The sequence below is a fragment of the Aedes albopictus genome, chromosome 2 (genome assembly GCF_035046485.1).
Source record: "Aedes albopictus strain Foshan chromosome 2, AalbF5, whole genome shotgun sequence".
Lineage (NCBI taxonomy): Eukaryota > Metazoa > Arthropoda > Insecta > Diptera > Culicidae > Aedes > Aedes albopictus.
In genome coordinates, this window is record NC_085137.1 from 456672295 (window position 1) to 456696076 (window position 23782).

The 23782-nt window shown below is 43.0% G+C and overlaps 1 protein-coding gene across 1 annotated transcript in view; it reads right to left on the bottom strand.

Moving 5' to 3' along the window:
* Window positions 1-2571: 2571 nt before the first annotated feature.
* LOC109397934 (transmembrane emp24 domain-containing protein 5) overlaps window positions 2572-23782 on the bottom strand; it is a 548078-nt gene continuing 526867 nt past the window's right edge. The window contains exon 3 of the mRNA XM_019670278.3: window positions 2572-3266. Within this exon, the coding sequence (XP_019525823.2) occupies window positions 3039-3266 (228 nt within the window). The 3' untranslated portion in view covers window positions 2572-3038. The remainder of the gene's footprint in view (window positions 3267-23782) is intronic.

Consider the following 23782-nt stretch of genomic DNA (forward strand, 5'->3'; position numbering starts at 1 on the left):
TTGTCTGTGTAAGCTTTCTGTACAAATTTGATGAAGACATGAGCTTTTTTGGTAGTTCATATAATAAAGGATATCAACAATTGGGTTGTTTAGTGAATAAAACATTGCTATTTTCTCTGTAGCCCAATCGAAAGAGCTCATTTTTCTGAGTATAACGTGATTTTATTGGATTCCAATACCTTTATTTTGATGGTTAAATTAACAAAATAGTTTTAATTTTCGTGGATAGAATGACAGTTGATTGGTAAAATGACAGTTCGACCCGAACAAAAAAAATTCCCCATACAAACTTTAAATGCATTTTAAAAATAGTTCCCGGATTCCAAAAATTATGAAATTTTGGATTTCGACTAATTTTTGGGCGGAGAATCCGAATCTGAAATAATCCGGATACCCCTAAAGAACCCAATTGTGTATTTTCTAAACACAATGGCGCCATACAGCGGTTAATTTACGCACTAAACACTACCAAAAAATATTGATTAGTTACACATTGCAATTTAAAAAATATTACTGAGTTTGTTATAATGTTGATGTAATGATGATCAAATCACATATTCATTTATTGTAACTAACTTTGTTAGAAGCTTGAAATAATACAAACTAGTTTTCGTACCGATTCCAACAAATACATATATCTAAATATAACAAACCTTGATATAGATATCAACCGTGGATATAATTATGTTATGTTTTTGTTATGCCTTTCTGATCGGGATGAGTGCACTGCGCCACCAACACAAACATAGCACGCCATATAAATATGAACGTGAGGCGCCGATCAAAAATGCATGCATTCAAAGCTTCGTGTTTCATCGTGTAAATATTTCAGGAAGACGAGACTATCGCTACTGTTGAATGTTGTCTGTTACTGTTTGGAACAAGGGTTCGGTTGGTTTGAGTTGCTTTGGCGTGATTGTCTATGTTTTCATGGTCGGTGTTTGACGCTTTCAATTGAGGATCAGCGTAAGTGTCCTGAAATTGCAAAACACTGCTAGGCATCACTCGAACATATCTCAAAGTGATCTTCTAAGAATTTCTCCACAGTACCTACACAATGTTATGCCATTTTTTTTGTGAATTATTCCGGAGATTTTGTTTTACTGTCTTCAAATAATTCTCCAGAGATATTTAAGATTTTTTTAGTATTCATCAAAAGTTTTGTTAAGGAGTTCCTTAGTCTAGAGGTTTGCGTATAATTTCTCCAGGAATCCAGTTGCGTTTCTCCTTATTTCTTTTATTCGTCCGACGGATTCTGTCACTTATTCCTTCTAGAACGCCCTGTGTATTTAGAAATTCTTAAAAATATTTTTGAAAAAAATCTTAAAAAAAACTTCTGGCGGTAAATTTTTTTTTTTAAATTCACTTGCAGATATCAAGATGAGCTGCGTTGATTTGCGAATCAAAATTTCACATAACACCCAGCACTTGATTAGTACATTACAGCTGAAAGTGCCTCTCGATTTTTGCTTGCGTTAATTTGGCGTGGGTTACTATTATTTCTTCTTGTAAAAACTCGAGAATCGCTGATGCAATCCCTTAAGGAGTTTAATAAAATCTCCTGAGAGGTTTTGAAAAAATCTTCTAAAGAATTTCATAAGTAATTCTGAAAGAAATCTTTTTAAGTATTGTTGAAGTAAATGATTCTTCAAATGCTTTTAGGATAGACAAACATAAGTAAAACTCTATCCATTCTCATCGTACCCTGATTCACGACAGCGTAAGTTTTGGTTGTATAGAAGTTACTATGACTTACTTCTAACACAATGGCTTCTATACAACCAAAACTTTCGCTGCTGTAACTCTTCTGTGACATGTGTGTTGTTTCGGGATATGTTACGTCTGTTTTGTGCTCTCAGCTTTTCTCACACTGGAACAGCACCTAGCCTCTCCAAGAAAAAGGGATCGTTTTTTACGTTATTTTTTGAGTACTCGACTATCAAAGATCTCTGAATCGAATCACATCTTTCATGATCTGACACAGCAATCGCCCTAACTCTACTCATATGCATCATGCACCCATCTAGAATATTCTAAACAAACAAAAATCAATAATAGTATAAATCTAATTAGAATAACAAGAAAGTATCACATTACAAAACAGGCAAACAACAAATCAGGCAAAGTAAATAAGAAAAAGAAGGACCTCATAGCAAATCCAGGATTAAGAGAAACAAAGAATTGTAAAATATAGAAATTAGAAATCCAACAAAGTAACTTCGTATATATAAAGGACAAAACAGTCAAAGAAACACATACGATACAGTAGAAAATAAAACTATCAAACAGAAGGAATGAAGAACGGAAGACAACAAACTACGAGTAAAACCAATTGAAACCCATTTGTTGAAACCCTAACATGCCTATGCATTTTGTAGTGGAAAGTGCTGGAAGGAAACATTCGAGGGTGCCCGCCAGTTACAAGTTTTAAAGCAAATCAGGTACTGAAGTCTAAAACCAGGTGGCCATGCGTCAAATATATCATTAATTTTTCATTGAATTTGAAGTGGGACGTTTCGGATTTTACATGGAATTCTTCGAACAACTTCCCCCTCAAATCAGTACTGCACATGTTTCGTTTTCAGTCGTTATTATTTGATTTTTTTTTTCAGCTTTCCTCTACTCGAATGGACGAACAATAAAACATCATTTTCACCGGAATCACTTTTGAAGTGACAAATACAAAGTACAACCCGCACAGGTCAAATGACCGGCGATACGATCAATTCGCGCGATTTGTGCGAATTTGAACCCACTGGAACTAACAATAAACTAATACAGTTGTTGAAAAATCTCAAAATAACAAAACTAATTTGAACGAAATCGCTCCTTCTGCGTCTGCGGTGATCGTCTCGAATCCACTTCGAGACTTTTGTGTAACCTATTGTAACTCCCCCTCGAATAACTGCAAATTGTGCTCGGTTTCTCCGAAACTTGGAATGGTGGTAGGCAGCTAGGTAGGTACCCCTAATATGAAAAATTCTCTATCGTCACAACCCTACTGGATTCGCTTCGTTGTAGTCGCCTTGAATCTAGATCTAGATTCCCATCTTGCTGTTGCCGGTTTTGACGTCGAACAGCTTCCGCACAAAGTACACCTGGACCGAGGTGGTCAGGACGATGACCACGATCTGCAGCAGGGACCACTTTTGCACGTAGGAGTTGTTGTCGACGATCAGGGCGTAGTCGCGGGCTTCCTGGTTGCGCGAGTACGCCTGGTGCTGGAACATGGCATTCAGATTGCGCTCCACGGTGGATATCGTGTTCTGGAAAAAGAAGGTCGCATCGAGGGCAAATTAGTTGTACATACATACTTCGTTAATGATAAGAGAAGGGTGAGAAAACCAAAACATAAGCGATAAGATGGTTGATCAGTTGTTGTTTTGTTATCTGTTTCTTTTTCTTTTGATGCGTGTTTTAGCCACAGTACTGAACGAACGATTTTGACAATCGATGTCCAAATGGGAAATCTGAGCATTATTTGGCAAATTTAAGTATCAATTTCTCGATTTTTCCTTAGGCCAACCAAGACAAGTCAAAATTACAACGTTTGATTGCTCTCAGTGGCGTAGCAAGGGGGGGCGGGGGGTGCGGTCCGCACCGGGCCCCCGAATTCAGGGGGCCTCCAAATCAGGGCAGGTCTAGTGTTATAAACCATCCCTGATTTAGAGGCCCTCTGAATTCGGGGGCCCAGTTTAATAAGTATAAGTTCAACACTTGCCGATCTGCTGATAGTTACACACTAAGATCAGCTCGGTATTTTCCCCATCTTTTTACTGAGTTCTCAACAGCAGATTTAACTCAATGAGAGTATATTACAGGTGAGGAAGAAGAAGAGATTGCTATGTATTAGTAAGCAAAGAAAAATGTAAACACAAATAGTGACGTCACTATTTAACACGCGTTCTTATGGGAGCTCGCTTTGCTTGTAGTAGTGACATGTTTTGCACCAGACACGGATCTCACGCACACGAAGTATCTTCTTCCCCACCTTTAATAGACTCTCATTGGATTTAACTCGGTACGCTCGGTTATTTATTTTGCGGATATTCTGTAAATGAGTTACCGAGCTCAGCTCACAAACTGTCAAAAGTTACTGAAGCACGGTAAATATCGTTACTGGTGAACGGTAAGAACGATTACCGAGTGTACCGAAATAAATCTGCTGTTGAAAACTCAGTAAAAAGATGGAAAAAATACTGAACTCAGTGAAAAAATTACTGAGCTGGAACATCTGAATCTTAGTGTGTATGCAGGGGCCTCTTCGTGATGATCAAGAGATTTTGGAATGGGGAACACAGATGGCTATTTTGAAGTTCTATTATTAGCAATTAAAAATGTATACACTTTATTCATGTAGTTTTGTTTATATTAGTTTGATGACTACTCTTTGCACCTGCAGGAGCCCCAAAATACAAAAAAAAAATGTGTTCGAAATCAAAATTGAATTTTACGATATTCAGTACCGATATGGAAGTAAAATTCATGAGCATTATGAAAACATCCATGATATCCTAACCACAGAACCAAACATAGCTCTTGATTTAGCTTAAGATAGCAGCTGAAATTCAGGGGCCCCATTCATCAAAATTAAGAAATGAACGCATTCAACGTCCTTGAAGGCTTTCTGTGGGAAATCCTTCGGGCAAGAATATCTTTTTTCGATTTGTCAGGCAGTTACTTCAAAGACTTCTACAAAAATTCCTCTAAGATTTACTTCAGAACATTTTTTAGGGATTGCTTAAAAAAAAATTCTAAGCATTGGTTTACGAATACTTGCAATGATTCCTTCAGGAACTCCTCCTAACATTTCTTCAGGAATTTCTTCAAAAAATTATCGAAAAATCCTTCAGGAATCCCTTTGAGATTTTTTTTTGTAAGAATTTCTTCAACCAGTCGTTCAGAAATACCTCTTCGGAAACGATCATAAATCCATTGAAGGATTATGTCATAATGCCCTTCAAGAAATCTTTTAGATGGACCATAAGAAATCTGTCCAAGTATGATTTTAGAGATTTCTTCAAGAAGGAATCTTGCAGGAGTTCCTCACTGAAAATATCTTTTATGATTTTTTGAGACCATGATTGGAGCCATACCCAGTGCCGGATTTAGACTTCGGGGGGCCCGGGGCAAACCCTATCAAATGGGCCCCCAAAACCAAATTTTCCTATTTTTGAAATTTTTACTGTTTTTTTTTCTTTTTTGGCGGATTAGAACAAACCTCATTCATACAATTGTTTGTTTATTGAAAAAAATATTTCATATTCGTTTGTTATTATTTTTTTATACAGTTTGTTTCTTTTATATGTTCAGGCCGAATATGTCTTCTGAATATGGCTTCTGATGTCCATAAAAAGTGTACGTTTTGCAGTGCCATCCCCAAAATTTCCGACAGATGGCAAACGATTCGAACATTCATTTTGATTTATGGCTCAACTGCCAAGATGCTGCTGGAACCTTCAGTTTTATTGCGTAAATGGCATTTTGTTCAGTTAGTACATGTATTTTAAAATATCATCCAAATTCATAACATTTATGCAAGTTTTAAATCTTTGCTTTCAGTTCTAGATCTGAAATAATGGAACATGGAACAACTTTACTTGGGTTTCTAGAATTCTATGAGTATTTCAAGATTCAAATTGAACAAAGATAGAACTCTTGAAGGCAACGGTAACAATATAAATGTTGGTAAAACTCAAAATATAGATATGTTAAACCATTGTTTCGAGATGTTTTTGGAGGCTGGGTTTCTGTTCCTAATTCCCAAACGTCTCCAACAGTCTTCATCATCTCTTTCCCATGATTACAGTGAACTGAATGAAGATGGGTTTTGAGCAGTTGTTTTCAGAATTTAAATTTCACGCACTCTGTTTAGAAACACTTTTGTCCAGCATTTTGAAGCCACGAAAAACTGTTTCTATTCGATAAGAACTTTCAAAATCTTTTTAAAGAAAATCGAGTACACCAAAGTTAAGAGAAAACATCGTGTTATGTAAATATTGAATACTGCACACAAGAATTATTATTTTTTATTTGGGTTTATTCTCAAGTGAAAAGATATATAAATGACTAGAAATATGGAGTCTAGAAATCATAAAGGAATCCAATTATGACTGTAATAGGATATGTATAAAATATGAACGCCTATTTTAATACATTTTATATGGTTTCGTTGAAAAATATTATGATGCTTCGGGATTCTTGGGGGCCCCCACTAATCGGGGGGCCCGGGGCACTTGCCCCCTTTGCCCCCCCCCCCCCCCCCCCCCCCCCCTTAAATCTGGGTCTGGCCATACCTGAATGGATCCTTGGGAGATTTTCTAAAGAAATTTGAATGAATTCCCGAAGGAATCCTTGTAGAAATGTCTGTAGCATTTTTTGTAGAAATTTCTAAAAAAATCCTTGAAAAATCGCCTGGATGAATTCTAAGATGTTTTAGGAAAGAATCATTGGGTTGATTTTGGAGGTATATTTGATGATGTTCTGGAAGTATTTTTACAGAATTAGTAAAGAATTCCAAATTCTTTGGTGCAAATAAAAAAAAACAGTCTTCAAAATAATTCCTACATATTTCCTTGGAGGAATTTCTGCAGGGGGCCTTGGGTGAATTTCTAAAGACCCCATGAGGAAATTTGTGCAGCAATACTTTGGGGATGAATGTGTTCATCCTTGTAGGGTTATCTGAAGAAAAACTGAAAAATCCATGAACGAATCTTTATTCGTAACTTGAAAAAAATCCTTGGAGAAAAGATTTAATCTTTACTGGAATTTCTTGAAAGATTATTGAACGAATTGTGAAAGAGGACTTGAAAACATTGCCTAAGGAATCTTTGGATGATTTCCTACAGCAATCATTAGAGAAATTTCTGCGGAAATCCCTGCAGGTATGACTAAAGAAATGCTTGAAAAAATTCTTAAGAAATCCTTGAAAGGACTTCAAAATCATATGAGGCAGTGCAAAATGAACCCTTGAAGAAGTTTATAAAAAAATTCTTGAAGGAATTCCTAAAAATGCTAAAAATGAAAAATGCTGAAGAAAACATGTGGGGTAGCTTCAAAAGAATCGTTAGTGGTTATACTTATTTAAGAAACTCTTTATGGAGTTCTTGGGATTACATAATACTGAAGAAATTTCTTCAGAAATGAAGGAGGAATTTCCTAAGGAATCGCTGTAGCAACTTTCGCAGGAAATCTTGGAGGAATTTGTAAAGAAGTCCTTGAAGTATGAATCGTAAAAGATGTCCCAGAAAGAGTTCTTGGAGCTCCGCACTTGGAAAAAAAAAAATGCTTGATGAAATCGTTAGAAACTTTCCTTAGAAGTTTCGTGAAGGAAATCCGGACGAAACTGGTGTTATCGCTAAAGAAACCCTTTAAGGCATCAATAGAAAAAAATCTAATAAAAACCTTGGAAGAATTTCTAAATGATTCATTGAGGAATTCCAGTAGAATTTCTTGGAGGAATTCCTGTGAGAATTTTTACATTATTTATTAGAATTTCTGGAGTATTTTTATTTTTTTTTTCAGTAACTATTTCGGAAACCCGTGTACAAATTCATTAAGGATCTTTAAACATTAATTTGGAAATCCATTCGGCAATTGCTCTGAAAATTTCCTTTGGCGATACTTTTGATTTATTGTTAGGCAATTCCTTTGGAAACTTCTTCAACTAATTCTCGGCAATGCTACAAAAATGGCTTCTGATTTTTATTTCTATGAACTTCTTCACATTTTTATTTCAACGGAAATTTCGTTGGGAATCCCGTCTGCAACTTTTCACTGATTTTTTTTTTGACAATGCGTTTGAGAAAACCTCTGGTAATTACTTTCGGAATAAATTCAACACTTTTCTGGAAACTTGCATGCCAATCCCTACGGGAATTGATTGGGTAACTCGCCTGGCATTTTTTTTGGTATTTTTTTTGGCAAGTTTTCTGTGAGTTACCTGAAAAAAAATTCGAATATCTTTTGGCGGAGTTTTTTTTTTGGCTAATTATTGGGAAATGCTTTGATTGGATTTAATCCGAAAATTCCTATAAAATTATTCTTGGGGTTTTCTATGCAAATGTTTTTGAAAACTATTTCGGCACTTCCTTCGAAATCTTCGATAACTCTTTTGGAAATTTCTCGGCGATAATATTCGAAGTTGAGTTAGATTATTATTTGTGAAAATATCTTTAACATCACTTTTTTAAACTCTTTGGCCAGCTGCTTTGGAAATTTATCACGGGATTTTAGCAATTTCTTTGAAAGTTCCCTTTGCAAATATACCTCACAATTACATTTGTAATTCTTTCAATAGTTCAATGTTGAAATTCATTCGATAGGCACTTTGAAATTTAATTAGTCGATTCGTTTGTAAATTTAAGTGACAACTTTTAAAATCTTGTTTGTTATTACTTTTCTAAGAGATACACTTTTGCAAATTAAATAAAAATCAAAGAATTTACAACGGAACGACCGAGAAAAATCTCAAGAGAATTACTAATAAAATTTCCAAAAAAATAAGATGATTACCCGAAGAGATCACAAACAATTTCCTAAAAAAGTATGAAGAAATTCCATTAGAATTTCTTGGGGGAATTTCTGTGAGAATTGAAAGAATTCTTATATATTTTTTATTTGAGTTTCTTAAGTATTCATTGGAGGAATTTATGAATCCTTGAATAGGCTTATTAGAGGAATTTCTAAAAATAATCTAGCAAAACACTCAATGCCTTCTCTGGAGGATTTCCTACAGAATTTCTCGGAGGAATTTGTGAAAGAATCTCCGGAAAACTCTTGCAGGAGTAATTGAATTAATACAAGAAGAAATCCTTGCATGAAAGGATCCCAAAAGATTTCTTGTACAAAATTATTTGTTAAATATCTGGGAAAATCAGTTTAAGAATGAATGAATGAAATCAATTAAAGAAATTTTAAGAGAATACTTACTTGAATAAAATCTGAAGTAATCTTCGGAGAAATTGCAAGAGAACTTATTGGATGAGCTACTAAAGGAATCTCTGGAAAAATTCCTGAAGGAAATTTGGGAGCAATTTCTACAGGCTTCTTTGAAGGAATTCCTTTAGAATGTTGAATAACCTTAGAAAATCGATTCCTGGAAAAATCCCAAAAGTAATGGTAGAAGCTTTGGAGATGTTATTAAAAAATTAAGCAGAATGCTTTAAAATATTGATAAAACCTTCGCAGGAGTTTCTAACAAGATCCTTGTAGAAATTCTGACAGAATCTTGTGATAATTTCCAGGAGACTTTTTTTGAAGAAATATTTTAGAAATCCTTGGAAAAATAACCGTATGAATTCTTGAAGTGATTCCTGAAAAAAATCCGATGGATATCCTCTTTGAAATCTTAGCCTTGCATTAATTACTTAAAGGATGCTTCTAGGTATTCTTAAGAACTCCTGCAGAAAGTGGCAAAATAGTCTTTGGAGGAATCCTTGGAGAGATTACTGGAGAAGTTATTTGTTTTGATAAGATAGGGCATCTGTTCTTTTACTATTTATATACGCTCCCATTTCCATACCACTCAAAACAAAGGAGTGAAGCGCTTTTTGTTCTGCTTCTTATTTTTGTATATTTGTTAGAAGTGAGCACGGATTATATAAAAAATAACGTAATAATTCTGGAGGAATCAATCATAAATTCTGGAGAAATTCCTGACTGAGATGCGTGATGGAAACTTAGAATTATTTTTCAAAAGGTTTCTTGGAAGAATTTTTAAGGAGTCTTATCAAAAAGCGGAATAGAAGTTTTTTGAAAAGTGCTAGGAATATTAGCAAAAATTGCTGAAGGAACTCTTGAGAAAACTCTTAGAGTTGATGGATATTAAAAGTCCAGAAGTATTTTTCGAAAGAATTCTTACAGAAGCCCTTCTAATTTATTTAATTCAATTTCTTCTGTAGGAATCCTTGGAGATTTTGTTTTATTATTATCCAATTGATTCTTTGGAAATTTCTAGGAGCAATTATAGGATGAATCTCTTAGTAAAACCTTAGAGAAACTTCTTGAAGAATACTTTTGGAAAAAGGAATTTTTGGTGGGATCTCTGAAGTAATCCTAGGAAATAATTCTCAAGAAATCTTAAAAAGGACGCCAAGATAAGTTATGAATGCTTGAGGAAATTCCAAGTTTAATTATTGTAGAAATATCCGATAAAGTTATTTGAGGAAATAACTGAGAAATGCTTGAAGAATACAGGGGATAGACAAAATGATCGGAACAGGCAAAATTATCACTTTTCAAAAAAAAAATTGCAGATAGCTGTAACTTTTCGAAAAAAGCATCAAATATTCTCAAATTTTCTCTGTAAGATGATGATAGTTGTGTATAAGTGGTCCATTTTTGGAAAAGATCAGGCTCTTCTGCACGAAGTTATAAAGATTCTTGAATTTTGAAACGATGTTGAAATTTTGGATAATTTGGTGTTTTATTAGAAAAATAATCTAATCGTTATAATTCTCTTCCGCGTTGAGAGTTCTATGTTGTGTCAAAGGTTTTCCAAAGCTCATTATATAAGTCATAATTGGTCGAAATTTCTTTGCATTCGGTTATTTGAATTCGGAGATACAACAGCTCAAAGTTGGCTATCGGATAATTACACCTTTTTCTAGAATCTTCATAACTTCGTGCAGAATAGCCCGATCTTTTCCAAAATTAGACCACTAATACACAATTAGTTGATCAACTCACAGTAAAAAATTGAGAATGTTTGATTCACCTTTCGAACAGCTATTTGAAAAAAAATTGAGAAGTGAAAATTTTGCCTGTCCCGATCATTTCGTCTATCCCCTGTATATGGAGAAATATTTGACTTTCGTTGAAAATCACCAAAGGAATATTTAGAGGATTCCCTAGAAGAAACGGAAGAAGGTTTAAAGAAATTCTAGAAGGGCTTCTCTTCCTCTGAGGGGATCCCGATGTAATTTCTTGGAAGAATATCTGGTTCTGAATGAATCATTGGAGGTTTTTTGTAGTATTTTTCCTGGAATTTTTCAAGAATTCTTTAGATGAGCTTCTAGATAAATCCTCAGAAACATAATTGATAGATTCGTGAACTAATATTTCGAGACTTACTCGATGAAGCCTTTGCAAGAATCTTTTGAATTACTCTGTAGTACTTTTGAAAACATTCCTGAATGTCTCAGGTGAACCAGCCAAGGGGCTGAAAGCCTCATTAATAAAGCTAATAATAATATTATTCCTGAAGGAGCGCTTTTAGAGAAATACTGAATGACATCCTTGCACACAATGAGAGAAGGCTAGTCCCAAGCTTCATCTGTTGGTTCTTTGTTTAAATGCAGATGTCCTTGCAATAACAGAGGAGCAACCGCGGGCGGTCAATCATGCTCATGCTCATGCCCAATACTGAATGACATCCTTGCATTAACAACTTAAAAGATTCTTGAAGACAAATTATTCTTCAAGAAAGATTTCCCAAAGAAAAAGATAACCCGAGTAGGTGGAAAAATCTGATGAATAGCATATTCAGTAATGATTGAATTGAATTACTGAAGAGCAAGAACTGATATTGGTTTGATTGATATAAGAGGTAAAAGAACAGAAATGAGGGGGTTAGAAGCAAAGGGGTGTAAGTGACAAAAACCCACTTTCGAGTAAATGAGGTTTAAAGTTTTCGGCACAATTTTTTCCGATTTATTGTAATTTTTCCAAACACCGTAAAAACAAACTTAAAAAAGTTCCTGAAAGCTTGAAATCTGAAGAATTTTTTGATATGCTCAGCTCAAAATCGACACAATGGTCACTTATACCCCTTTGCATTTGGGCCCCTCAAATAATAGCAGAATCTTATATGGTGACTTACTCAATAATAGCTCGTTAAGATATTACAAGATAAAAAAAATAGCAGACAAGATTTGTCAATTTTTTCTAGAAAAAAAAAATATCAGCATCCAGCATCGAACTTACGACCTTAGGTTTCGCAGGCGGCGATGCTTACCACTCAAATGTGGCTCGCTGTTGTAAATAACATGGGAATAAGAGCATGCGGTTCTTCGTTTCAACAGCTCAGAAAGGGACACATGGCATTTCACTAACATTGAGCCATCTCTTTGGGTGTATGTGTTCCATTTCGTGTAGAAGAGCTGAACTTGTTCTTAGAAATTTTCAGCTATTTCGGCAAGAACAAATACTGATATCATATCACTTTGAGCTATTCGTGCGACATTCATTAGATTTTTGAATAACACATCAAAATCACATCGAGCTATAATAGCTAAAAGTGTTCGATTTGAGATATGATTTAGATATTCTCGTCTACCCGGGAGAGCAATCTTTGAAAGCCTTTTATAAGGACTATTTTGTGCAATTTCTAAATAATTTGTTAAAAACTTTTTCGGCATAATTCTTATAAAAAAATCTTTCGCTACCGAAAAAAATCATGAAGGAATACAGTAAATAATATAAGATAGATAATGTTTAACCTTCCGTTGGCCATCACTGCAGTGTACTGCCAGCATCACTAGAATGCTTAGTACAATATGCGAGATTTTTTCAATGTTTTGTACAAAATGCAACAGTGCGATCATTCGACAGTTAAATGTATAGATTTATCATTGTAAAATATGTACATATTATGAAATTTTCTGGGGGCCTACCAATTTGCTTCCGCACCGGGCCCCCAAATTCCTAGCTACGCCACTGATTGCTCTGACATCCATGCACACAACAGAAACACGTACCTATTTGATGAACAAATTGATATTTGAATTATGAAAAGAAATCCACGTGCTCCGGTGGGAACGAACCCACGACTCCCAATTCGCTAGACGAGTGCTTCTTTCCTCCAAGCTACAGTTGACAGCCAGCTTCGAACGAGTGCGGTTCGTCGTTTCGATTGCTCTTCAAAGGTTATTAAATTAGCCTCGGCGCGAGTTTTTTCGGAAGTGAATTTCGGAGTGGTTGGAGACCGCGAGTGCCCGCAAGGCATTTTTTCGGGGATTTTTCTTCCCGCTCTCGATCACGAAACCGCCCCATAGGGGATCGTAAACACGCGCTTAATTCTTCCGTCGCCTAACGGTCCGTGTGTTTGGGGATTGAATCCGGGACGTGGCCAGGGCCACCCCGGACTTTCCTCGCCTGAGGGTGGGGAAGGCCAAAAGTGCCCCACGGGGACAGTGGAAAAACAAAAATAGAAAAGAAAAGAAAGTGCCAAAAAGTGTTCCAAAAGTTTGGTTAGCGTGGGTGCTCCGAGAAGGGGCCCAACAGTGAAAAAATCTCCCGGACGCTCCGGAAGTAAGGGTATGCGGTATACCGAAAAGTTTCGCCAAATGCACCTCGAAACGAAATTCCGCGGAATTCCACGGAATTCAACCAGGCGAAATTTATGATTTTGAATTTCGTTTCGTTTCGTCAAATTCTAAAAATTTCGCCTTCAAAAAATATATTTTGACGAAATTAAACGGAATTCCGCGGAATGTCTAATAAATTTCGAAAACAAGTTCATTGTGTAAATGCCTTTTTTGAAAGAGTTTAATTTTTAGTGGAACTCTTGAAAGGGATTTACCATTACATCTGTATGACCAGGGCTGGATGTACGGGTGGGATGGGGGTGGCCAGGGGTGGTTATTCGGGCTCCGGGCCCCACATTTTAGGCCCCCCTACAAAGACCTTTTTTGATTATTACACATCAACTTTATGTTTCATATTGCTCAAATACTGTTTGAAAACAAAGAAATTTTTGTATGCTCATCACCAAGGGACCTTCGCATCCGCTCGGGCCTCAGGCAATCCTTGATCCGGGTCTGTGTATGACGAAACGCTATTCACGGTTAAGCTCTTATTCCTTCCGTTAATAAGAAATCCCGTAGAATTTTCTGGCCAAATTATACATGTATGATTCATAAAGCTATAACCCTAGGCTAGTCCCGAATCAAATGACCTGAAGGTAGAACACAGTTTTTAAATTTTTTGGGAGTGGTTTTTTGATCCCAGCTCCTCGGTGAGAAGGGCATGCACATCAACCATAACATCAGGTCCGCTTAACATGTAGAATCTTGAGTCCAGTTTTATCTGGTAGAATTGTTGGTCTAATATCTAGAGATGATTGTATTTATATTTTAAGAATTTGCGGATTGCGGATCGAGTTTGCGGATGCTTCAATGATTACGCATATATTTCGTAAGCATTCTCTGTGAGTTTTACAGGGTATTTTCTGATAAATTCAATCATCTATCATTTCTTTGAAGGTTGTAGATTTCAAGCTTTCTTCAGCTTGATTGGTAAACATCTAGTAGTTGATGTTTCCATATCATATGCTTCATGTTTCTGATAAACAATTGATATTAGAGCATCTTACAGTAGAGGTATGCGCCGATTTGAAATCTGTCGGCGGCGGCGTTTGGCGCTTTTTAATTCGGCGGCGGCGTAATCGGCGTGACGCCGAGAGCACTTTCGGCGGCGTCGGCGTGAATCGGCGTGGCCATAATTTTGACTTCTTTATCAATTTGATCTTCGCAAATCAATACTAGTTTTTTATTTTTTATTAACTTACCTCAATCGTTGAAGATTCAACAAAATTTTTATAATTAATGTTGTAATTTATTTAGATTTTCCTCTGTCTTTTTAAACTTATTTTAATCCTTTCCTTCCCACGACTTTGAACGGCTATTCCTATGCCAAGAAAGCGTTTCCGAAAAAAGTGTTGATCAAAAAGTTATTGCAAATTGGCAAAAATTTTCAAAATCAACGAAAATAGTTGTAAATCAATAGTACTTGATTGTTTATCAGCAGTTACACTTTTTAAACAAGTAATTAGGATCTGGCTTTACCTAATGAGATTACAATCATATTCTAAAAAGTATTGCATCATATTTATCTAATTCCGCTTGTCTGGAGTTCGTCGAAAATCGATGGTGCTCTAGAGCACGGGTTCCCAACCGGTGGTCCGCGGCCCCCCAGGGGGCCGTAAAGCCAGTCCAGGGAGGCCGCGATGTTACCAAAACAATTGTTAAATTTTTATTCTATTTTGTGCAAATTTATTCCAATTTTTAATTTTGTATACCGCCACCCCCAAAAGCCACTATTTGACGATCAAATTTTCAGTATAAAACGCCTTCAGAAGAAAAAAATTTCGGCTGCGCCGCTATTTTTCAGCTACGACTCAAATTGAATGTACATGACATTATTGTTTACGAAATATGAGAGTCGAGTAATAAAGCGTATTATTGATCGTCGAAAATCCCCCCCCCCCCCACAGTAAATTTCTGGGTAGGTTACTGTACCCAAAAAAAGAGGTTTCGTCCATTTAATTCATATTTTTTTTTAAACATTTTCATTGGGCCCTAGATGCTTTGACAGTTTTTAAAGGGAGCCGCCACCTCAAAAAGGTTGGGAACCCCTGCTCTAGAGCAATCGTGGGAAGTAGAGAAGTAATAATCATCAGCAAGCTGCACGAAAAATGAATCCAAAAGTTTTATTTTTTTTTTATTTTTTTTTTGTATTTAACATATTGTTAGAGTTTAGATACCTGAAATATCTTTCCAAGTATTTATCTCCACACTCCATTAGGACTTTAACTTCAAATAACCACTATATTCTACTTAGATTCCACTAGCAAGTTGCTCCAAATCTTGAATACTCATTGAAAAAGAAACATCTGTACAAATGACTTGATTTTTTTACGCAGTGAGATGTGCAAAACTCCAAGTAAATTGCTACAATATTGGCTGACTTACAGCTCAAAGTGGTCAGAATCGGTCCAGGGCCCAAATGGTCCTCCACCCTTGTTAGGCAAAGTTGGGTACTTATTTATCTGCAATGTTTAGACATATTATACGAATCAAAATAATGTCTACTTTCACGACTACTTCGACCCGCAGTCAGAGATACGCGCGAGACAGTCGCCTAAGAGAACAGACTTGTTTTTAAATTTTCCATCATAGCGCTCTTTGATAATTCTTGAAAAAAGGTCGACACATGGCCGGATGATGTGATGACTGCTGCAACTGCACGTGGCATTTGCACTGCGATTGAATTTTGTTCATCATTGAAGGCCTTGGAAAGTAGTCACCATAACTGTGTTTTGCTTGTAACGCACAATATCAAATTATATTTGAACACCCCTAGTCATTCATTCTGCATAAAATGCATGCGAATAGGAATTCAATTGTAAGCTTTGTGAGGAGGTGTTTCCAAATTAGATCACCGAATTCAATGTCGGGTTTAATGTGAGAAACGGTAGAAAAACGGCAGCCCCAGCAACAAACCTAAAAATGGAACTGTAGCAAATGAAGTCAAAGATGAGACTAAACTGAAACACCGCCACGCCAATGCTAGAAAAAATTCAAACACGCAGCATCCATTTCCTGATCAATTTGATATAACTGCAAAATTCCGCGGAACTTTTTCGAAAATTTCGTTTCGTTTCGAAAAATACCGAGTGAATTCGGATTTCGTATCGATCTCACGAAACATTTTTGAATTTCGTTTCGTTTCGTACCGCATTGCGTCAGCAATTTCACATATCGTTTCGTTTCGTTTCGCTTTGAAAAAATCCCATACCGCATACCCTTATCCGGAAGATCAATTAGCGTTGTGTAAAGGGGCCCAAGCCCACGGATTTATCTTCCTCCCCTGAGAGGAGTGTGCGGCCGTTGAAGTGGCCTTTTTCGGGCCCTACAGTGAGAACTCAGCCCAAGTGGGACACGTGTCACACACCTGACACCCCCCCCCCCAACCACCAAACCCCCCTCCCCCTCCCCCCCCCAAATTTTTTCCTCTTTTCCCTTTCACCCCTTTCCACCAACCGGGGGGGTAGGTCACCACCCCTCACCCCCCTCACCCCTTTTCAACCCCCCCCCCTTTTTTTCACCCACCTCCCCCCCCGCAATTTTTTTTCCTTCCGTTTTACCCATACCCCCTTCAACCCCCGACCCATCAAAGACCCTTTCTCCTACCCCTCCCCCTACGATCGGTAGTGCCGGTTAGGCCATCGTAGGTCCTCCCTCTCGAGCCACCGTGGTAAGAGAGGCGAGTTTTTTGGAACAAATTCAGCACTAGTGCCGCGGGTGTTAGTGTTTTTCACACCTGTCCCAGATAAAGGCCGGTGGACTGAGTGGCCCATTCACCACCACAGTCCCGGCCCGCCGGCACCATGTCGGCGAGTGGCCACCCTCCCACCCCCGGGGACCCAGGAGGACCCGGCGGAGGCACGACAAATAGAATCAACGGTGAGTACACTGGTCGTCTTGTCCCTGAATTTTTGGACCCCCAAGGAAACTCCGGGGAACTACAATTCCTGCGCATGCGGGCTGTCTCCGGCGCCATTCCCAATGACCCCTTCCTCCTCCGCCTGAGTGTGGAAAAGTTCATCGGCGGGCAGATCTACGGCGTGTTCAAGGAGAACAAGGGCATCTCCTACGTGCTGAAGATTCACAGCCAGGCCCAGTTCGACAAGCTCCTGCGGATGAACAAGCTCGCTGACGGCACCGACATCGTAGTCGAGGAGCACACGACCCTCAATCAGGTAAAGTGTGTTGTTTCGAACGCTGACACCGTCGGCCTAGAAGAGCAGTACCTCGCGGAACAGCTCAACGGCCAACGCGTTAAGGAAGTTCGACGTATCAAGCGCAGGAATACCAACACCGGCACACTGGAGAATACCTCCACCCTCATCCTCACCATAAGCGGCACGGTAGTCCCGGAGCACATCGACTTCGGGTGGTCGAGATGCCGCACACGACCGTATTACCCGAACCCGATGCAGTGCTTCCGGTGCTGGAGTTTCGGGCACACCGGAAAGCGCTGCACAGCGCCGGCCAAAATCTGTGGTAGGTGTAGCCAAATCCATGACGAGGACCAAACGCCCAACTCAACCGAAGGAGCCAACGGACAGCAAACACCGAGAAGGACATGCAACCAACCCGTATGCTGCAGGACATGCAACAGCACCCAGCACGCGCTCTCAAGCAGAGACTGTCCCGTCTACAAGAGAGAAAACGCCATTCAGGTGATTAGGGTAGACGAGGGAATTTCTTACCCGCAGGCACGGCGGGAATTCGAAGCACGAGAAGCGGCCAAATCACCGGACAAGAGCAGCTATGCAGGAGTCGCGAGCAGCAGCAAGGACACGCAGATCGCCGAGCTAGAAGCCACCGTCAGGAAACTCCAAAATGACGCCGAAAGAAGAGAGAAGCGAATGGCCGACCTGGAGGCAGCTCTCCAGAACCGGCCCGTCGGAGCGAGACTGGAGGCAGCCAAGGAGCACGGCCCAGTAGAAGAGCTGATCCGACAGGTGGCGGAGCTTACTGCCACCGTCAAACAGCTGCAATCCGATCTCAAGGCTAAGGACGCAATCATTGCCGAGCTCCAACGGGACCAACGAGAACAGCCAACCCCGAAGAACTCCACGAACGTCGCCCAAAACCCGCAAACAGCAATGGACCTCTCCCCCAGCCACTGCAGCAACGACAGCTTTACGATGACCATCCGGGACCCCAAGGTGGCCGCCCAGGTTGCCGCATGGACTGAGCCCAACGGCACCGGGCCAACAGCCGCAGAACCTAAGGACAGCAAAGGAGCCACCCCGAAGAAACCAAAGAAAACGAAGGCCAAGAAAAAGACCAGCAACGAATCACAGGAACAGGATCTATGCGCGACCAAAACCCACTCCCTCCTGAGCCGCCAAGGTGATAGAGGTGAGCCCGCTAACCAAGACATGGAAGACAGCGACTATTCAATAGCCACCGTGGCGTCGTCCGCAGCTAGCTCCAAAAGATCGTATCCCATCTCCTCGTCAAGCGCCGACTCCAATCATAACTCCGGCGATGATACTAAGATCACCCGGAGCCGGAAAAAGCTACCCCGGGACACCGAGCCAAAGACGACGACCCAATAAAGGACCTGCTCACGTCGCTCAACAACATTTCCAAAGATCACCATAACTTGTCCTCACCCCCTCTCTCCCCCTCTCTCCCCCTCTTCACTCCCTCCAAAACCCCCGTTAAAAACCCAGAAGCAGAACCAGTTGAGCGACCACCAACCAGCCCCAATAACCCCGGCCTCAACGATAACCCCGCAACACCAAACACACCAGCGACGGCACCAACAAAGCCCGGCACACCCGAAAACGGCCTCCCCACACCGGAAAAAGTAGGCGACCAGCCGCGCCCTCCGCGGCGAAACCCCCCGCGGCGCAGGCTCCCACCGGAGCGCTACCGCAACGATGCGCCTCCCCCCCCCACAATCCACCTACAGCCGGAACCCCTGGCCGAAGTCGGAACCCCCCGGGAACCAACCTGGACCTCAAGCAGGTCCTCTCTGGGCACCCCAGATCGGCAGTTCCGAGCGACCCGGATCCAATTCAGGACCCCCCTGGGCACCTCGGACCGGCAGTTCCGAGCGGTAAGTCCCACCTCAAGCCACGCTCCCTCCCCCACAGGGACCATAAAGGGCCAATACCCAGCAACCCATCGACAGCGACACCGACAATAACAGGAGCCAAAACAACAACGGCCGAGCCGCCAAAGTGCGGCCCCTCGGCATTACAGAACGCAGATCCCCAACCCTCGGCCCCGCGGCGGAACCCTGCGCGTCGCAGGCTTCAACCGGAGCGCTACCCCGGCAACCTATACAACTCGCACAAGCCACTCTCGGCCCAGGAAAGGAGAAACGCCGCTGCCTCCCCGATCTGCAAAACCGCCTCCAAGACGTTCTTCAGCAGGTTCCAGAACCGGTCATAATCGTCGGCGACGTTAATGGACATCACCAAGCTTGGGGTGGCAGCAAGAACAACATCCGTGGCAACTGCGTCATGGAGTTTGCCTGCGCCAACGACCTCGTTATTCTGAACGATGGTTCGCCAACATTCCAGAGGGGAACGACCGAAACGGTGATAGACATCGCGCTAGCCTCATCGAGCATCTCTGCCCGCCTGCTGTGGCACGCGGTAGAGGACCCCCACGGCAGCGACCACTCACCAATCATCATCACCCTGAACAACAGCAGCCCACCGGAAACAACCCGACGACCCCGGTGGCTCTACGAAAAAGCCGACTGGGCAGCGTTCCAAGCAGCCGTCGAAGAAGAGATCGGGACCGGAACGCACACCTCAATGGAGGAAATCACCTCAGCGATCATCCTGGCAGCCGGCCAGACCATCCCAAAAACCAGCCCCAAACCGGGAAAGCGCACACTCCATTGGTGGGACGAAACCACCAAAGCGGCGGTGAAACTCCGAAGGAAGACACTCCGAGCCTTCAAAAGGGCGAAAGACCGGCTCCCGCCGGACCACCCAGACATAGCGCTAGCGAATGAAAACTACAAAAACGCGCGGAACGCCTGTCGCCAGGAAATCCGCGAAGCCAAGGAGAAGTCGTGGAAGGAATTTTTGGACTCCATCAACGACCAGCAGTCGTCTGCCGAACTATGGCAAAAAATAAACGGATTGCAGGGCAAGCAAAGAGTTAAAGGCATGTGCCTAACGGTCAACGGCCAGCCTACTAGAGACCCCCAAATCATCGCGGAAACTCTGGCAGGGTACTTCTACGGACTCTCGTCCATCGAGAACTACCCCATCCCCTTCCTAAAAGCCCACCCATCTCCGCGCACCGCAGTCGCAAGATTCGCCGTCCCCCCTGATCGGGGCCAAAACTTCAACCTCCCGTTCCGCCTTCCCGAGCTGGAATTTGCCCTCAGCAAGGCAAAAGGGAAATCCTCGGGACCGGACGAGCTTGGTTACCCCATGCTCAGAAATCTACCTCCCAGCTGCAAGCGCAGCCTGCTGCAAGCAGTAAACGACATTTGGGCTTCGGGCGCGCTCCCGGCCGAATGGAAGCACAGCCTGGTGGTTCCGATCCCGAAAGGCACCGGACCAGCCAACAAGGCATCCAGCTACCGGCCGATCGCGCTAACCAGCTGCGCCTCCAAAATAATGGAGAAAATGGTGAACCGTCGACTAGTGGAGCACCTGGAGATCAACGGCCACCTAGACCACCGGCAGCACGCTTTCCGGGCCGGACGCGGCACCAGCACTTTTCTAGCAGAGCTAGGTCAGACCCTGGACGACGCGCTAGACAGCAACCAGCATATCGAGCTAATTTCCCTCGACCTGGCCAAGGCTTACAACCGGGCATGGACCCCCGACGTCCTGGAGAGGTTGGCCCGATGGGGCATCACCGGGAATCTACTCCAGTTCCTGAAGGATTTCCTTGTCGGAAGGACGTTCCAGGTGATCGTCGGGAACAACCGAAGCAGCCCACACGACGAAGAAACCGGAGTACCACAAGGATCGGTAATTGCGGTCACCATCTTCCTGGTGGCCATGAGCGGAATCTACCAGACCATCCCAAGGGGCGTATTCCTCAAGGTGTACGCCGACGACATCACCCTGATTGTGGTCGGAATGCACCCGAAGGCCAAGCAGCCCGAGGAAAGCCCAAGCAGCCGCCACCGCCGTCGGCAAATGGGCCGCCAAAGCCGGATTCGACATCTCCGCCGCCAAGTCTGGGAGGTTGCACATCTGCGCGGAAAACCACCAGCCGCCACGGAAACCCATCACCCTAAACCAGGAGGCCATCCCCACCAAAAAGACTTTGAAGACCCTTGGCGTCACCCTGGACCGGCATCTCACCCTGCAGGCCCACTTCAACCAGGTCAAGAAGAGCTGCAAGAGCCGTTTAAACCTTCTTCGGAGCATCTCGGGCAAAAGAACCCGGAGCGACAGAGCCACCCATCTGAGGGTCGCCGACGCCATCATTGGCACCCGGATAACGTACGGCATCGAGCTAACCTGCCGAGCTCAAGACCGTTTAATCAGGACGCTAGCACCCATCCACAACCGGGCCATTAGAACCATTTCCGGCCTGCTCTCTCAACCCCCGCAGACGCAGCATGCGCCGAAGCTGGCGTTCTACCCTTTCGGCTCAAAGTCGCGCTGACCACCTGCGACCGAGCCATCGGTTTTTTGGAAAAAAAAAAAACCGGGAGAACGGGCAAGGCTGCTCCTCGCCGAGCAAGCAAACCTGGCCCTCCAAACCGCGGCCAACGCCACGCTTCCCCCGGTGGCTGGTCTCCACCGGCTTGGGCCGAGAAGCTGGTCGGCCAGGGCACCCGAAGTTGACAACACGATCAAGAAACGTTTCAGACGGCAGGCTCAACCTCAGCAAGTTCAGGCACATTTCCACGAAAGGATTAGGAAACGGTACCACAATTAGGCGATCCGGTACAGCGACGGCTCCAAGGTAGGCGAACGAGTGGGAGTGGGAGTTCATGGTACCGAACCTGAACAACACCACCGACTCCCGGCGGAATGTTCGGTCTTCTCGGCTGAAGCTGCAGGGATTTTCCAAGCAATAACAGCCCCAAGAGACCGACCCGTACTTGTTGTGACTGACTCACAGAGCGCTATCTCAGCAATCGAGAGCCCAAAAGCGAAACACCCCTTCATTCAGGGCGTCCAGGCAGAATTAGATTCCGCCGAACACCTGACAGCTCTGCCAAACCGGCGGGAACAAACTGTCCTCTCTCGGCTCAGAACGGGACACACTCGGGTGTCACATAGTATGACCACCAACAGCTCCGGCTTCCACCGACAATGCGAAATCTGTGTCACACCAAACACGGTCGAGCACTTCTTGTGCACCTGCCCAGTTTACGAGGCCCTCCGTCAGACGCACCAGGTGACAGACGTCCCCAGGTCACTGGCCAACGACAAAGTCAACGAGCGCCAAGTAATCAACTACCTCAAGGAAGCTGGCCTCTTTGACAACATTTGAGCGATCGGCGTAAGGACCCTGGTCGTGGGCACCTCGGACCTCTCGGACTCTCCGGGATCCGAGTGGTAAGTCCCACCCCAAACAACCCACCCCTCCACCACGACATCACGATCAATCCGATCGTCAAGGAGGAAAGAATGCCCCCGTCACGGGCACTCACACAACATACAACCGAAGGAAAACATCAATGGTTAACCTCCTGCAACAGTCGGGGCGCCGTCCAACCGGAAGCCGGAAGGGGACCGGCATGGACAGGTCGACCTCGGCGTTGTAGGGAAGAACCCGGCGATACGGAGCATACCCTCCGGCAGTCGGGGCGCCGTCCAACCGGAAGCCGGCAGGGGACCGGCATGGACGGGTCGACCTCGGCGCCGGCAGGACGATGTAAGCAGCAGAAACCGAAATCCAAAAACTACCGCGAACGGTGGGCACCTCGGACCTCTCGGGTTCCCGGGATCCGAGCGGTAAGTCCCATCCCCACTCAACCTCAAGGCCTACCCCAACGAACCTCGAACCAGAACCCCCGGTGGGCCCCCTGGGCCCCTCGGGCTTCCCTGGGACCCAAGTGACAAGTCGTACCACAAAACGATCCTCCAAACCACCACGAACCACCGGCGGGCAGAGCCCCACCACCACGGAACCACCAAACCACAAAACTATCAATACCCCGGACCCCCCGGCCTCGCCGGGACCACATTGACCCTCAAGGTCTCGACCCCCTGACACTGGATCTCTACATTCAGCCCGGTCGTGGGCACCTCGGCCCTCTCGGATTACCCGGGACCCGAGTGGTAAGCCACACCCCAAGCGACCCCCACCAACACGCCCACAACCACGACCAGCCTGGTTGGAAGAGCCCGCACCTCGGACCCCCGTTTCCGGAACCCGAGCGGTAAGCCGCACCCTCCAAACAAGCGGAACAACAGACCCCCGGCGACCAACCCGACCGACAAGACGAGGCACGAAAGAAGCCGCAAGCCCCTGGACCCCGGACCCAAAAATTTAAAACAAATTTCAAAAAAAAAAAAAAAAAAAAATGAAATGAAATGTAA